The 18,113-nt window shown below is 42.5% G+C and overlaps 1 protein-coding gene across 2 annotated transcripts in view; it reads right to left on the bottom strand.

Moving 5' to 3' along the window:
* Positions 1 to 18,113, bottom strand: part of As3mt (arsenite methyltransferase) — a 30,424-nt gene that overhangs the window by 9,132 nt on the left and 3,179 nt on the right. For both annotated transcript variants that reach the window (XM_076923655.1, XM_034520688.2), the window contains exons 6-10: positions 16,387 to 16,456; positions 13,695 to 13,776; positions 10,904 to 11,035; positions 9,539 to 9,681; positions 6,638 to 6,772 (exon numbers count right to left, since the gene is read on the bottom strand). In XM_076923655.1, the coding sequence (XP_076779770.1) occupies positions 6,638 to 6,772; positions 9,539 to 9,681; positions 10,904 to 11,035; positions 13,695 to 13,776; positions 16,387 to 16,456 (562 nt within the window). The remainder of the gene's footprint in view (positions 1 to 6,637; positions 6,773 to 9,538; positions 9,682 to 10,903; positions 11,036 to 13,694; positions 13,777 to 16,386; positions 16,457 to 18,113) is intronic.

Below are 18,113 nucleotides of genomic sequence, written 5' to 3'. Positions count from 1 at the left end.
GCCTCAACATTTTGCCTGGGCCGTGACATATTTTGGCCGCCCCAACGTGGGGCTAGTGTGGACCCCAACATGTGTATGTGTGTGTGTGTGCACATGTGTGTGTATGTGTGTGTGTGTGTGTATGTGTGTGTGTGTGTGTGTGTGTGTATGTGTGTGTGTATGTGTGTGTCTGTGTGTGTGTGTGTCTGTGTGTGTCTGTGTGTGTCTGTGTGTGTGTATGTGTGTGTGTGTATGTGTGTGTGTATGTGTGTGTGTATGTGTGTGTCTGTGTGTGTGTGTGTGTGGGGAGGGGGTCCTGGAAGTGAGGCTCTTAGTAAACCTAAATTAATACCTGGTCAGTTTCTTATCCTTTTGTAGGAGAGAGGCTAATTTGTCAGTCTTGTTCTGGGCAGGAAAGGGCGACTGCTATGATCTGCATAATTGTAATTGTCCCGCCTCTCCTCCTGAGGCCCTTCTACTGTTGCTGTGGGTGTCCTTTGCAAGTTGAGCAAATGACCTCACAGCATGCTGCCAACGCGGTCTAACACTCCTCAGGGTCACAGTGTGCTGTGCCAGAGGCAGGCACGTAAGATAGGAAGTCTCAAAAGGGATGCTGGGTAAAGATTGGTTTTAGGAAAAAGACCATTCCCAGTGTGGTTGTGATCGCTTGCACCCCTGGCTCCCCCCTTTCTCTAAAGAAAAAACAAAGGATTGGTCTTGGAGAAGATTGGGATAGCACACTCTAATCCCAGTGCTGGGGGGGAGAATCAGGCAGGTCTCCGTGAGTTCAAGGACAGCTTGGTCTACATAGTGCATTCTAGGACAGTCTGGGATACATAGTAAGATCCTGACTCAAAAACATTGATCTTGTTATGGCTGCAGCCATCTTTAGCTGTAACTACCATGTTATTCCCAAAGTACCCCTAAGTATCAGCATTTCCTGCTGTTTTTCAGGTAAGGACTGTTAGAGCAGTACTGAGCACAGCACTGCAGGTAAGGACTGTAAGATCAGTACTGAGCACAGCACTTCAGGTAAGGACTGTAAGAGCAGTACTGAGCACAGCACTTCAGGTAAGGACTGTAAGAGCAGTACTGAGCACAGCACTGCAGGTAAGGACTGTAAGAGTAGTACTGAGCACAGCACTGCAGGTAAGGATCGTTAGAGCAGTACTGAGCATAGCACTGCAGGTAAGGACTGTTGGAGCAGTACTGAGAACAGCACTGCAGGTAAGGACTGTTAGAGCAGTACTGAGCACAGCACTGCAGAGCCAGCCCCAGGAATGCAGCAGCAGCCTGTCTGATAAATCCCTGAGATAAACAGAGATGTTCCGGATAGAATAAAGTCACTTACGCTTGCTCCACATACAAGCTCCTCTTTCTGGCCCATGTGTTGAGGCTCCAACCAGTACTGCTGCAGCCTAGTACTACGTAGGCATCTGTCAGTAAGTCCATCCGTACTGTGTGCAGACCTGGATGAGGACTGGGTGGTCTCACAGAAGGTCTCTAATAAACTTGACTCTCTGAGAGGGGGAAATTCCATAAGGTTTACCTACATATCTATGTATGCTCACTGTATAAACTACAATTAAGTACAAACAACAGAAAAGTGAAAATATTTAGAGAAAGATCATTTCTGAGACCAGAGTAAAGGGCACCAAGGAGAACAATTATAAAATCCTGAAAAGAAGTCTGGGTGGCAGTGGTGCACGCCTTTAATCCTAGCATCCGGGAGGCGGAGGCACAGGCAGGCAGATCTCTGAGTCCGAGGCCAGCCTGGTCTACAAAGCAAGTTTCAGGTCAGCCAGGCCTATACATAGAAACACTGTCCTGAAGACAGGAAAACAAACAAAAAGAAAAATCCTGAAAAGGGTGAGCAAGCTAGTGCCTACAAATTGTTCTTTGACCTCAACCTGTACACACAAAATAAATAAAAATGAAATAAAATACTGTTGCTTAAAAAATTAGAATACAATACAAAGCAGTATTCCAAAACACTGGAGGAATGATGATTATTTAATAAATGAAGTAAAACTGTGACTAGTTGATATTTGGAATGAAATGTTACAGGCTCTGTAGTATAAAAAATGGGACGCCTAAGCTTCTTCTACCAGAAAATGGTTCATCATGCCCTTGGGCTTCTACAGATTCATATTCCAAATACTAGAGTCCCAAGAGTCCCAAATGCTTTGAGGTTGGGGCTTTTATACAATTCTGGCTTGTCTCTCATATATGGCTAACACATTTATTTTATTGGTTGCTTTAAATTACCAGGCAGTAGGCTGTAATGAGAAGGGGGGGTGAGAAAGGGGCGGCAGGAGAGACATGGTCAGTCTGCACATCATAGGACAGGAGCTACTGAGCACCCCACATGTGCACACGCATGAACACGGACCAGACCACAGGACTGCTTCCTGGGCTTTTTTCCTGTTAGCCCTTAGGGGCTCCCTCCTCCCCCTAACCATGTGAAGCCAGCAATGGTGGTCTATGTCTGTCATCCTAATGTGTGGGGTAGAGACAGAAAGAGATGCAGATCAAAACCCTACAACCTCCCCATTGGGGCTCATGTAGGGTGGGTGGCTCACAACCATCTGTGACTCCATTCCAGGGGACCAGATGCCTTCCTCTGACCTCTGCAGGCACCAGGCACATATGTGGCACATATACATCCATACATGCAAACACTTATACACATTAAGAAACAAATGAATAAAACAGACCTAACAAAGGATAAGGTCTTCATAAAATCATCTCTGAGGTAATGAAATGGAGGTCAATTTCTCCAGTTTCTTCCCCCTCCCCCACCCCTGCTTTCTTCAGTTTCTATCTTTTCTTGCATTCTGACTCCTGAACCGTCTAGCCTCGGGGAGGTCTTCCTAGTTTCCCTTATTAAAAATCTTTCTCAGCACAATTGCTTGCTGGTGCACCGGGTGTGCGCTGGTATGCACAGCTTTACTCGTGCTAGCTGCTGACTGCACAGCAGCAGAAAGCTATTGTTCATCAGGACAGACTTACAGGAGTCATTACTCCACAGTGGGACAGGAGTGACAGATGACAGCACTTTTGCAATCTATATTCCGAGGGCACGTTTGTACCTCGTATAATAAAAAAAAAGAGCCTGCACGGACATGTTCTTGCTAGATTTACGTCTACACAGCATTACTGGCTTGTTTGTTCAAGTTACCTCCCTATGCCAGATGGCCCTGGAGGAGACCAGAACGATAAAGGGAGACACTACACTTCGTCCAGATGTTCAGAGAACAAGGGGAGAGGGTAAGAGATGATAAGGACAGAGGACTGACATCATAGATCTCAGGGACAAGGCTGACCACCTGACGAGAGAGGCAAGAATGCACTGGGACTGATGGCCTTTGTCCCCCTGATCTGCTAAAGTCTGCAGGATGTAGATAAGGGAAGGCAGTTTTTAGAGTATTGCTCCACGGCCATCTCAGATCACCTGCTTTCTGCCTAAGCACAGCTTAGAGAGTACATTCTGCCGCTGCTCTTGGTATGTGTGGTGACTGGCAACAGGACTACTGTGTTCTGGTGACAGCATTACGGATATAAAGTGGTGCAGCAACTGGGGAAGACAGGGAGGTTCCTTACAAGGTAGGGACATGACCAAAAATGGTGTCCTATGCCTTTTAATCCCAGTACAGGACAAGTGGATCTCTGTGAGTTCAAGACCAACCTGGTTTACATATTGAGTTCCAGGCTGGCCCGGGCTGCACAGTGAGATCCTGTCTCAAAAGCAAATAACATCAAAAGCCACCAAAAGTTAGAAATGAAAAAGAAAGGCTGCAGAGACGGCTCAGTGGTTAAGAGCACTGACTGCTCTTCCAGAGGTCCTGAGTTCAATTCCCAGCAAACACATGGTGGCTCACAACCATCTCTAATGGAATCTGATGCCCTCTTCTGGTATGTCTGACAACTATAGTGTACTCTTATAAATAAAATGAATAAATCTTTATGGGCTGGAGAAATGGCTCAGTGGTTAAGAGCACTGACTGCTCTTCCAGAGGTCCTGAGTTCAATTCCAGGCAACCACATGGTGGCTCACAACCATCTGTAATGGGATCTGATGCCTTCTTCTGGTGTGTCTGAAGAGAGCAATGGTGTGCTCATATACATAAAATAAATAAATAAATATAAAAAATTAAATATTTGGAAAAAAGAGAGAGAAAAAGGAAAAGGAAAAGAAATTCCGTTTTTCAGTACAGATGCAAAATCTTTGAAAGCAGAAAGTCAAACGAGTGTTTGCATACCCGTGTTTCCAACAGTTCTGTTAATCTCCAAGAAGTTCACAGCAGCCATCAAGTGAATGACAAATAAACCCACGTGTCCCAGCCCTGCTTCAAGAGGAGCAAGACAGTGGGACATGATCAACAAAGCAGCTTTGGAAACACAGGTGAAAGGTCAGATACAAAAGGCTGTGTACATGTGGATCCACCCACTCATGAGAAATGTCCAAAAAAAGGTGGAACCGTGGAGTCAAAACCACCAGCCACTGCTAAGAGCCAGTCAGGAGAAACTGGGAAACAGCTGCTCAATGGGTGTGAGGGGTCAAAAGTTCGGGATGAGTCTCCATGTCTGGACAACTATCAACCCTCTATTCCCGTCCACCGGGCCCTAGCCTTACCTATTCCTCCTCCGAGAGAGAACAAAAGACTACAAACCACAGAAAGGTCTGGCTTGTCTCAGGGTAAAGCCCGGACCATAAGAGACCCAGTCTATTAGAACTGCCCGTTGTAAGAGACTCAGACGACGTAAGCGGGAATTTATTATTAGCAAATCAGCTTCAGCCCTGATCCTTAACTCTAAAGGTGGTTGCTGCTTTGTTTTGCCTTGTTGTTAAGCTTTCTTTCTTTGTATTTTATGTGGCTGGGTGTTTTGCCTCAGACACGGAGGCCAACATAGACCAGCAGGTCCTCTAGAACTTTACAGAGTTGTTACTTGCCATGTGGGTTCTGAGAACTGAGCCCGTTGACTCCTCTGGAAGAGCAACCATGATGCTTAACATCTGAGCTACCTCTCCAATCCCAGGAGCCAACATTTCTTTTTTTAAAATTATGTATTTATTTTATGTATATGAGTATGCTGTAGCTGTCTTCGGACACACCAGAAAAGGGTATTGGATCCCATTACAGATGGTTGCTGCGAATTGAACTCAGGACCTCTGGAAGAGCAATCAGTGCTCTCAATTCCAGACTCAACATTTTTTTGAGTATTTAAGCTATCTTATAGTAAAGTTAGCCAGGATTTTAAAAATATTAATTAGGCCAAATGCCACTGAACTATACATTTCTAAATGCTTAAAGTGTGGGCCTGACACATGGTTCAGCGGGTGAAAGTGCTTGCTGTCAAAGTTGAGTTTAACTAAACACCATATGATGAAAGAGAGAACCAACTTCCACAAGCCATTCTCTGACCTCTGCACATGCACTGTGACATGCATACCAACACACACACACCAAATACATAATAAGTGAATAAGTATATGAAATGCTGAAACCCACCCATTTTTAGTGCTAGAGAGATGACTCAGCATCAACTGTTCTTCCAGAGGACACAGGTTCAAGTCCCAGCACCCACATGGCAGTTCTTAACTCATCCAGTCCCAGGGGAACTGCATGCCCTCTTCTAGCCTCTGAAGGGGGACCAAGCCCAAATGTGGTGCAGACATATGTGTAGACAAAACACTCATATAAATAAAATAATAATTTTAAAAAATCTTTTTACATTTTTAAATGATTAAATTAAGGAGAACTATATTAATTTTATCTTAGATTTGGTGACTTCCAAAAGGAAACATAGGCGTTTAAAACATTCACCTGGGGTAGGATTTGTTTTGAGACAAAGTCTTGCTTTATTGCCCACATTGGTCTTGAACTCCTGGATTCAGGTACTGCTCCCCCCTCATGCTTAGTCACTAGAATTATGGGTGTGTGGTACTGAGTCCAACATGTAAGGCGTTTTTGTGGCAATTCTTAACCTGTTTTGTATCTGGGACCCTTTTAAAAGCTTGCTTTTGATAGTCCTTTTTTTTATCCCCCACCCTCACCCCCACCCCAGGAGTTGAGGACCCAACCCAGGGCCTTGGGCTTGCTAGGCAAACACTTTACCACTGAGCTAAGTCTCCAACCCCTGTTTTGAAAACTTGATCAAAGTGACAGGCATTTTCCCAAGAAAGTATATATATAAACACAGTTGTAGGAAGCTTATGGATACCTTCAGGTAATTTCACAGCTATTCCAAAAACTCAAAGGTTATTATTGGCATGTTAGGAATTAGGGGGGAAAAGAATTTAGGGCTTGAGAGATGGCTTGGTGGCTAAGCACTGCCTGCTTTTTCAGGGTTTGATTCCCAGCACCCTCATGACAGCTACCAACCATCTAAAACTTGGGTTCCGGGGGATTCTGGCTTCTGTGGGCAATGCAGACAGTACACAGACATACACTTGGGCAAAACACCCATACACATAAAACAAAACGAAATCTTTAAATAAAAAGAATTTACAAAACAAAATCAAGTCATTTATCCATACAAATATTCTAGAAACGGGTTGCATCGGTCAACTGCAAAGAAAACCTCAGACTTGGTAAAGCCTGTAGATTGTTGACTCAAGGGACCTGACTGAAGTAGGAACCAAAGTCAGACAAACCTTTGTTTCTAACTCAGAACAGCCCTGAGGAGCTGGTAGGGTGACTTCAACAGGCGTGAAGAGAAAATCGTGAGCAAAACGCGAGTTCTTCAAGACCGCTGCTGTCTCCCCATCCACTTCAACAGCTACACCTTCCTAAGGGACAGCAAAAGATGAGTATTAAAAGACGCCATCTTGGTCCCTTTTGTTCTGTTTCAGGGGAGGGGAGTTGTATAATCTTGAAATGTGAGTTCTCTTCTCCATGAGTTCTGGAAATCAAACTCAGGTTGCCAGGCCTTCATAGGCAAGCACCCTTACCTGCTGAGCCATCTTGCCAGACCAACTCTTCAATCTTACATGGCCCCCTCTGGTGGACGCTGAGGAGTCTGCACTCTCCCTTGCTGGATGCTTGTCCAGCTGTTTATTTTGAGCTGCTTCTTAGGGTCCCATTGGTTAGAAAGCTTTAGGTTCCTGGCCTTTCAGTTTGTCTTATTGACTTTAGATCCCTGAAGGCATTTGGTTTCTAGCCATGGTTTGGTCCAATAATTTGTTGGGCACCTTTTCCCACCCGACACTCCTACCATACCTAATCTAAGATAAAGGGAACTATTTAGAGGTACACATTACTTGGTAACCCAGCTAGTTGATTCCAGTATGTTAATTAAATTGCAGAAGGCAGCAGAACTGGAGTTAAGGGTAGTTGTTAAGACACCATGGTTTATTTTTCACACTAACTTGAAGTTGGAGGTAATACAATTTTTTCTGTTTGCTTTCTGAGAGTTTTTCTGCGATAGCTTCCAGCTCATAATGATCCTCCTGCCTCAGCCTCCCAAGTACTGGGATTACAGTAAGTTCCACACAAATAGAAGCCTGCTTAAACTGGCATTTTAAACCATCTTTCTTTTTAAAAAGAAATAATAAAATTGGTAATCTACAAAACTTATAAGATCTTATAATTACTAAAACATAATTTAAAAAACTTGTAAAACCTCTACAACTACATCTAAGTTAAAAGAAAACGCTGAAAATATATGGTAAAGTAATTTAATTTTTTTTTAGAGGTTATAGCAAAACTAAAGATGGGAGCTGAAGGATGGCTTAGTTGTTAGGAGAACATGCTGTTCTTCCAGAAGACCCTGGCTCTGTTCCCAACCCCATAAGGTGGCTCAGAACTGTGGAAAACTCCAGGTCCAGAGCATCAAATGCTTTCTGGTCTCAGGCACCAGGAACATATTTGGGGCACACATATGAATGAAGGCCAAACACTCATAAACATAAAATATCTTTACATAGATAAATTCTAAGGAGTCAATTATCAACCCTCTATTCCCACACAGCATCCTCTGGCCTTAACAAAAAATACATATCAAAAGAAGGTCTGGCTTGTCTCAGGGTAAAGCCTGGACCATGAGAGACCCACAGTCTAGAACTGCCGGTTGTAAGGAGACCCAGAGGACGTAAGCAGAAGCGGTGTTAACAAATCAGCTTCAGGCCTGATCCTTTACTCTAAAGTTAGTTGTTTCTTTGTTTTGCTTTATTTTTGAGCTTTACTTCTTTTTATTTTATTCATGAGACACGGAGGCCAGAACAGATCCTCAGCTCCCCTGGAGCCTGCTTTATAGAGTTTGTTACTTTCCATGTGGGTTGTGAGAACTAAGTCCATAAGTCCTCTGGAAGAGCAAAAAGGATGCCAACAACTGAGCTCCTCACTCCTAAGAGCCAATGTTTCTTGAGTATTTAAGCTATACTATAGGGAAGTTAGCCAGGATTAAAAATTATTAATTAAGTAATATTCATATTTTATTACAAAAAAAGGAAAGTATCAGTGTGATTCCTATTAGGTCCTATTTCTCTTCCTATCAACTGACATTATACAAAGTAAGATCTGGCTTTGACTACAGAGCCTGAAAAATACTGGTTTCTAGCAGGTTTGACAGCTCGTTTCTATCACTGTCATTAATATTTGCAACACCAAAAAGACAGTTTTAAAAAATTTAAAATACTATATTATTATCCAGCTTTTTTTTTTTTTTTTTTTTTTTTTTTTTTTTTTGTAATGTAATTGTTCATTTACTTCTCAGGGAGCCTAGTAAGTTTTCTGAAGGAATACTTGGTGAATCACTGGAACCCCAAGCAGACTGGACTCAGCAGGATTTTAAGTGACCCTGAGGGTCAGACAGCCGTACGGAATCTTGAAGGGTGGCCTTTCAGGATGTGGCCCAGAATAAGTAAACATTTCCAAGTACCGGAGTAGACAAAGGCTGTGAATTCCAGGTAATGGACATTTGACAAAGGCCTCATGGAAGAAGAGAGAACCCAGACAGCTCACCAAAGCCCCAGGAATACAAAACAGCGTCTCTGATCTTCTCTCCTCTGCTGAGGGGTTCTGAAGGTATCCCCACCTCTCTAAACCAGCTGAAGCATCTTACAGGGCTCACCACTGGGTATTCATTTAGATAGTTAGTTCTTACTAGGAATTCCAAACGTGAAGCACTTGTTAAACCTAAAATATTTTAAAGTAATTAAAAGGGTATGCTCATTTCTATACTTTTGAATGACTGGTCAAGAGAAGAAGGTATAAAACGTTTACTATTCTACTCTAAGTAAAAATGAAACAAAAAATACACAAACCAAACAACATTAGAATAGCAAGAAACAAGTCAAGGTCAAATTCAAGATTCAGGGAAGGTTCTGGGGCTGAGGGGTGGACACAAAAGCAAGAGTAGAAAGAATGCTGCCAGCGTCCTGGATACTGGCCCTGCTGGTGCCCCAAAGCTAAAGATGGAACCTGGGGGTCTTGCACATCCTGGCAAGTGTTCTACCATTCAGCCATATTGCCAGGCCAGAGGGCAGCTTTTCTTTCTTTCTTTCTTTCTTTCTTTCTTTCTTTCTTTCTTTCTTTCTTTCTTTCTTTTTTTTTACCTTGAATGTAAAATTTGCATCGAAGATTAGCTCCTTTTCATGCCCCAGGATTCCTCCATTGTAAACAACTCGGCATCTTTCTGTTGCCTCTGTCTTAGGGAGTTTGAAGAGGCGGAATGTGGCAGACACAAAGAGACAGTCACCTGAAAGCAGACACACCCAGGACTGACTCACTTCCAGCAGCCAAGAGCATTTGACAGAGGAAGACAAAGCATACAGTAAAAGTGATTTTCTTCACTGTGTGCCATTAATTATCTTTCTGGGCACTTCAGTCTATTTCCTGATTGGCCTCAAGATACTTTATTAAATGTCACCCTGGGGAAGGGGCTGTAATTTTTCAGGAGACAAGGTAGACACCTGGAGATGAACAGTTTTCCTCGGAGAGAATCAAGATGAAACTAACTGCCCAGTTGAAACATCCACCTTGATCTATAAATTGGCTAAGTTTTAGAAGCTATGCTTTGTGCTTCCCATAATTTTAGATAACTCAGCCATTCTGGATTTCTGATGGGGTTGAAAACTTAGTCTCATAGCCAGGATTGGCTTTGAGAGAAAAGATCTGAGTGGATGGTTTTCAGCTGACATTCATTCTAAAGCCAGGGGAAAAGCAAGGTTCAGAACTAAGTGTTTTAGTTAGGAGAGATGACAGAGGTTCTGGTTAGTCAACAAAATGATGGACTGGGTATTAGGACCATCTTGTTCCTCACTGGTACAAATTGGCATAATTATGCTCTAATTGTATTTTGAGAGAAAAGTTTTATTTTAACAGAAAGGGTGATATGTAGGAGGAGCTAAGGTGGGAGGAGTACCGAGAGGAAGAGAAGGAGTAAGGAGAGGAGGAGAAGAAGGAGAGGAGAAGCTAGGTGATGAGAGAAAGAGAGAGAAAAGAGAGGGGGTCATGGAGGCAGATGTTCACGTGTCTCCACCAGTCAAAGATAGTTGATATATCTAGGTTGGGTAGTGGGTTACACTTCTGATTGAGCATTACCAAACTTATAAAGCCTTTGATTAACATTTTTAAAACATGTATAAAAGCAAAAAGGAAAAGGGGGCATAGGATAGGGGTTTTCTGGGGGGGGGAATGGGGAAAGGGGATGGCATCTGAAATGTAAATAAAATATCCAATAAATTTTTTTTTTAAAAAAGAGTAAGCTGAGCACAAGCCAACAAGCAGGCAAGCCATGCATTCATTGTCTCTGGCTGTGGAGTAACAGCTCTCTCAAGCTACTGCCACTGTGACTTCCCCACAGTGATGGACTATAACCTGGAGTTGTGATTGAAAATAAACCCTCTACCCTCTTAAAAAAAAAAAAAAAGAAAGAAAGAAAGAAAAAGAAACCATCCACCTTGCATGCTGTCTCTTACCAAGAACCCTTTCTAGTTCCTTGTTTTCAACCGTAATGATATTGGCAGTGACCAAACGTGGAGGGCAGAACCCAATTTTCTGGGCAATGACGGCAAGATCCTTCCAGTACAGAGCACCACCCAGGCATTCCCCTTGAAAGAGAAAGTCACAGAGCAATCACTATATAAAGCAGTAAGGGCACTTGTAGCCTGAACACTTAACTAGGACATAGTGTTAAGATGTAGGACCTAGCTGGCAACAGTGACTCACAATAGTCTCAAACTCCACTTCTAGGTGATTAGACACCCTCATATGGCCTCCACAGACACCAGGCATGCCCATGTACACAGATCTATACGCAAGCAAAATACAATTTACATAAAATAAATTGTTTGGACTTAGCAGATACATTTTTTGTATTTTTTAAAAATGTTTTGTTTTAATCATTTGACTTATTCATTGTCTTGCCTTTGTTTTTTTAAGAGACAGGCTCTCACTATGTACCCCTGGCTAACCCGGAACTTTCTATGTCAGTGGTTCCCAACGTTCCTAATGCTTTGACCCTTTAATACAGTTCCTCATGTTTGTGGTGACCCCAGCCAGAACATTATTTTTGTTGTTCCTTTGTAACTGTGAGTTTGCTACTGTTATGAATTGTAATGTAAATAGCTGTGTTTTCCGATGGTCTTAGGTGACCCCTGTGAAAGGGTCTTTCAACCCTCAATGGGGTCACAACCCACAGGTTAAGAATCACTATTTTATGGAAACCAGGCCTTGAGCTCAGAGATCTGCTTAACTCTGCCTCCCAAGTGCTAGAATTAAAGGTGTGCACCACAAGATCTGGTTTGCTTGTTTGTTTGTTTATGTTTGTTGGTTTTCTTTGTGTGTGAAACTGTGCATGCTACAGTGTATATGTGGAGACTGGAAAATAACTTTCAGGAGTTTGTTTTCTCATTCTGCCATGAAGATTCTGAGGATCAAATGCAGGTTGTCAGACTTGGCAAGTACCTTTACCCACTGAGCAATCTCATTCTCTGAGATATACATATATTGTATATATAATATATTATATTCACACATGCACACATTCATACATATTCTTGGCTGAGGCACACATGGCATAACACACATATGGAGATCAGAGATCAATTTTGTAGAATTCAATTCTCTCCGTTCACTTTTCATGTGGGTTCTTGTAGAGGAATTTTAATCCAGTAGCATGGCTGTTTTGGCAAAGGATCACATGCAAGATCTAGGTCTGTGTGATCCGGCTAGAATGCAGACATGCCACACACCTTTAATCTCTCTGGCTGGAATACAGACACATCCTTAGTACACACCTTTAAGGTAAATTAGTTTGTAGAAGGAAACAGCCATGTCTGAAAATGGTGTCTAATCAATGGGCAAAGTGATGAATCAAAGAAAGATCTGGCAGAATGAGTCAGAGATAGGATGCACCTGACTCTCATAAGAACAGACAGGAAAGAGCAGGGCAGGGAAACAGAGGGGGAAGAGGCAGTTTCACAGGAGCAGTTTTACAGTGTAGGAGGCAGAGTAGAGTTCAGTTCTGATCAGTTTGTGCAGCAGAGGCAGCCAGAGAATAAGAAGGAGCTGGAAGATTAGAACAAATTGCCAGAGTTAGTTGAGGCCAAGCAAAGCAATTCAGCGAGAAGCCAAGAAAAGCCAGATTGAATCAGTCAGCTTGAAGAGCTGTTTTGAACCAGAACAGTTGACCTGAACTGATCAGCCAGAGTTGACTAAGAACTAGAGCTTGTTCAGCAGTAAACCCTGCTATTTTGTTTTGTTTTGAGACAAAATTTCTCTGTATAGCCCAGGCAGTCCTGCAACTTGCTTTGTAGACCAGGTTGGCCTTGAACTCACAAGAGTTTCACCTGCCTTTGCCTCTTAAATGCTGGAATTAAAGGCATGCACAACCATACCTGGCCTATTTTCCTGCTTTTAACATTAGCCATTTATATTATTGTATAATAAAAAGGTTAACACAATTTATTTAAAAAAAATAAGATTTGGGTTTTTTGAGACTATGTCTCATTGTGTAGCCCACGTAAGCCTTGAATGAGCATTGATCCAGTTGCTTCCATCCCCAAAGAGCTGAGATCACAGGCATGTACCACCACTCGCAGCTTAAATGTAAAAAGTCTTATTTTACAGACTAATCATGAGCATGTGCATTCATCTCCTCAACTTCTAGTAGCTCTTAATGACAAAAAAGGGATACTCTATCTCATTTATTCTTCAAAATAGTTTTAAAAGTAGTCTGTGCTATTATTTTTATTCCATGTGATGGTTTGTATATACTTGGCCCAGGGATTGGCACTATTAGTAAGTGTGGCCTTGTTGGAGTAGGTGTGTCACTGTGGGTGTGGGCCTTGAGACCCTCATCCTAGCTGCCTGGAAGTCAGTCTTCCACTAGCAGCCTTCAGATGAAGTTGTAGAACTCTCAGCTCTGCCTACACCATGCCTGGCTAGATGCTGCCATGCTCCCACCTTGAAGATAATGGACTGAACCTCTGAACCTGTAAGCCAGCCCCAATTAGGTTTCATCCTTTGTAAGACTTGCCTTGGTCATGGTGTCTGTTCACAGTGGTGAAACCCTGAATGACCACAAATGCCTTTACCCACTGAGCCATCTCACCAGCCCTCATATTGCTTTTGAGTGTTAGAAAAAGAACAGAACCTTCTGGCCTTACATTTTTTGTCTCCTGTCCAGTGGTCCATCCCACCTTACTTGCAGGATGGAGCTCTATACTGGTCAACAATAACCAACAGGAGTAAAACAAGAACACATACCCCATAAAACTTTGTGCAACTTGATGTCTTCTGGCACTTCAAGGCTAGCGTAGACGTCACTGAAATAGAGCTCCCCGCCATGCTGAAAGAGAGCAGTGCACATCTGAGCAAGGTTAAAGATTACATTGGTTCTAGATAACAAAAAAACAAAACAAAACAAAACAAAAAAACAACAACAACAACAAAAAAAAAAACAAACCCAACAACAACAAAATTCGATGAGCGTAGGAGATGGGTTTCAAAATCCATCCAGAGTTTGAGCTGACACTGACCAGGCTGACCTTTGAACAAATAACAGCTGCTTCCCTTGTTAAAAACAAAACACAGAGACAGGGGCATTTATTTCTCCAGTGTCCTATCCAACATAATGCTTTCTAGGATTCAGAAGGAAGGGAATCAGAAGAAAGTGGAGAAGCATGAGAGGATGAAGAGAGGGCGAATGGCCTCCACATGCACGGTCTGCGCCCGTGGGAATGCAGTAGTGAGGGTGGGCAGATAGACACTTGGGTCAAGTGCTGGCTCTGTGAGGACCTGCTGAGTTCTAGTTTTCAGCATCCACAAAAGCCAGGCATGGTTTGCATTCATAACCCCAGATCTGAGGGGCAGATAGGTAAGTCCCCAGAGCTGATCAGACAGCAATCCTATCCAATTTGGTGAGTTCTAGATTCAGTGAGGGACCATATCTCAAAAAATAAAGTTGAGGGCTACATAGGATGACACCTATCATCACCTTCTGGTCTCCATGTACACTTGCATACCACCATCACCACACACATGCTTTGATGAAACTCATGAGCAAAATCTGGGCTGGAGAGATGGCTCAGAGATTACGAGCACTTGCCGTTCTTGTAGACTCTGTAAGAATGTAAAGCAAAGGCTCCCACCCTTCCTGAAGCTATAGCCCCTTTAAACAGTTCCTCATGTGGTGACCCCCAAACCATAAAAGTCTTTCATTGCTACTTCATAACTGTAATTTTGCTACTGTTATGAACTGTAATATAAACAGGATGTCTGATGTGTGACTACAAAGGGGCCGAGACCCACAGGTTGAGAACCACTGACGTAGTGGCCCCAAGTTCAGTCTCCAACATCCACGTTGTGTGAATCAAGTTCTGATCTCTGTGGGCACCAGACACACGTCTGGTGCACATGTGTGCATATAGGCAAAACATTTATATAAAACATTCAAATAGAATAAAATCGTTTTAAATAAGCAAGAACACAGGAGGGGAAAAATGAGTATCTCTCCTAAATACATTCAGGTTGCCTAAATTTTTAGCTAGTCTAAGAGAAACACAGTCCTGTTTTTCTGTGTCCTTAACATCTAGGTCAAAGGAGTCAACAGGAATTTAAGGTGTTATTTAGCTAATTTCCAAAGCATGGGAGTCTGTATTCTATAGTGATGTTTAGCGTCTGTCAGTTGATCTCAGTGAAGGTCATAAGCTGACCTATAAAATGGTATTCTAGCAATGATATGAGATCATTCTTCACAGATACTTTTACATTTAATTTTATTATTTTACGTGCCCAAGGGTTTCCCTGCATGTGTGTCTACACCCTGGTGCCCTTGGGAACCAGAAGAAGGCGATAGAACTCAGAGCTGGGATTACAGATGGTTATAAGCTACCATGAAAGTGCTAGAAACTGAATCTGGTGCCAAGGGAGATCAGCCAGTGCTCTACACCACAGAGCTCCATCCCCAGCCCGTCAGACAGACTTCTATTTGAGCTCCATAAGCTAAAAATCTCAGAAATTTTCTTTTACAATGTTAGAGATTGAACTTTATGTACAGTAATCACACATCCACTACTGAACTGTACCTTCAGCCTTACAAATCCCAAAATCCTTTTTTTTTTTTTTTCATAATGAGACAAATCCCTTTATCTGCAGGAGGCTGTGAAGTTCCTGGAAATCTCCTCTTTAAAAAAGCATCCATATAAAAATTTTATCTTAGATTTCCAAGAGATAAGATATCTTGGTGTCAGAAATAGCATCGATGAGATACAGGGTATATTCTAGGAAAGGTAAATTCATAAAAACATCTCTGCATGAGTCAACAGGTTCTGGAGATTTTGTAGGTGTCATCTGAAAGTCACAATCAATAGTTAACCAGGAGCAACAGGAAAGAAGGAAACTATTTTAACAGTCAATAACCTGTGTCCTGATTGAAAAACAAGCCTGTCTTGGGCATTACCTCATCCCAATCTGCCTTTTATGCACATTTTTGTTATTTGAAACAGCATCTCAGCCGGGCAGTGGTGGCGCACACCTTTAATCCCAGCCTTTAATCCCAGCACTTGGGAGGCAGAAGCAGGCAGATTTCTGAGTTCGAGGCCAGCCTGGTCTACAGAGTGAGTCCAGGACAGCCAGGGCTACACAGAGAAACCCTGTCTCGAAAAAACCAAAAACCAAAAACCAAAAACCAAAAACCAAAAACCAAAAACCAAAAACCAAAAACCAAAAACCAAAAACCAAAACAAACAAACAAAACCCAGTGTCTCATACATTTGAGGTTGACTTTGAACTGTCCACGAGGCAAAGCCCTTGAACTCCTGATCTGCCACTGTGACCAACCTGGCTCCCTCTTCATTTGGTAGATCAATCAAGAGTTTGAATTCTTAGTTCCAGAAGAGAGCATGAGCCTGTCAGCCCTCTCTGGGGTTTAAAGACCACAATCTCCATCCTCCCTCACCTTCAGCACTTGATAGACCTCCCGAAGGACTTGTTGTTTATCAGGAACAAGGTTGATAACACAATTGGATCTTTAAAAAAAAAAAAAAAAGGAGAAGGAAAAAAGAGCCGATGTTAAATGGTTCACATAGCCCCCAAAGGATTTCCATTCTACTGTCAGGGCTACAGATTTACCCTGACTCTCTTCTCCCTCACACTCATCTCCCTCAAGGGAGAGAGGCAAACTGTTACACAGCCGCAACATTGAGTACAAACGTGTCAGATGAAAATGAAGCACAATCCCTATGGCATTCAAGCCACAGGTGAGCACACAAAGTTCCTCAAAGGAGCTCTCCCAGAATTTGCATTTGAGGCTACATGTGTGGCTGGCTCAAGGGTAAAATGCTTCTTTAGGGTTCAATTCCCAGCATCAAAAGAGGAAAAAAAAAAAAAAAAGAAAAAAAAGAAAAAAAAACCCAGCCTAATCCTGTCACTTGGGCATGATTTAACATAGCCTTGGGAAGACAAGAAACACAAGATACCATAATTTGCCATTAAAAAAATGCAGCAAGGAGATCTCTGTGCATTCAAGGTCAACCCAGTCTATATAGCAAGTTCCAGGCCAGCTATAACTATGTAGTGAGACCCTGTCTGGAAACAAAATAAAAAGAACACCACATATATGATGGTAGTCTCAAAAAATTGTGGAGACAATTTTGGAATTTTGGTTTCTTTAAAAAAAAAAAAAAACACAGAGAAATATTGTAAGAATATGTTTTCATTTTAATCCCAGATGTGGGATGTGGGGCTGCTGCAGACTGTCCACAGCAGCTCTGATTTACCTCGTGCTCAAGCAGGGGTGTGATTTTGCCAGCTACAGATAGTTTCAGCGACTGTGTGACATTTGAAATTCTGAAAACTTTTCAGAGGGTTTATAAATGCTAGGACCCCAATAGGGGGATTGTTGGTAGGCTGATGGCTGGTTGCTGTTGGTTGTTGTTGGTCTCGGTTTGTTAAGCAGTCATGTACAAAGAAGAAACAACAATAAGAAATTAGATTTCCTGACAGCAAAGATCAAACTTGCCCCAAGGAATTCAACACCTCTAATCAGCAGGAATGATAACATGGTCCCCTTTCCCCTCTTTTCCTTTTTCTCTCCTATCTAGAGTTAGGGGATTGAAAAGTTGGAAACAGAGAAGGGTGGAAGAAAGGTGAACCCACAAAGCAGCCGAAGTCCAGCTACATAACACCTGCTATAGTCTAGTGGCACAACAGCCAAAACAACTCAGTAGTACAAGTGTCTGTGTGGATGCTGGAGTCAACACCTCACTGGCTGCCAGCTTTAAAAAGGACATCGCATTTGGTGGCACACAACACACCATATGAACTGATAATGAGCAATGATGCCACTGGCCTTTGCTTACCGTGTTCTCATTATCATTGTATGGTGAACTCATTCTGCTTACCAGAAAAAGCACTGTAAAACTGTCCGATAGAGCTGGGTGGTAGCGGGGCACACACCTTTAAACTTAGCACTTGGGAAGCTGAGGTAGGCAGATCTCTATGAGTCTCTACGAGTTCCTGTCCAGTCTTGTCTACACCCTGAGTTCTAGAACAGCTAGAGCTACACAAAGAAACTCTGTCTCGAAATCCAAAACAAAAACCAAAAAACCAAAACCAGTCTGCTAGATTCTTTCAAAAACAATCTCACATATCTTGAATGACTAACACAAGTGTGGATATCATCAC

The sequence above is a fragment of the Arvicanthis niloticus genome, chromosome 1, assembly GCF_011762505.2.
Source record: "Arvicanthis niloticus isolate mArvNil1 chromosome 1, mArvNil1.pat.X, whole genome shotgun sequence".
Classification (NCBI taxonomy): Eukaryota; Metazoa; Chordata; class Mammalia; order Rodentia; family Muridae; genus Arvicanthis; species Arvicanthis niloticus.
This window is presented reverse-complemented; position numbering and strand designations above follow the sequence as displayed.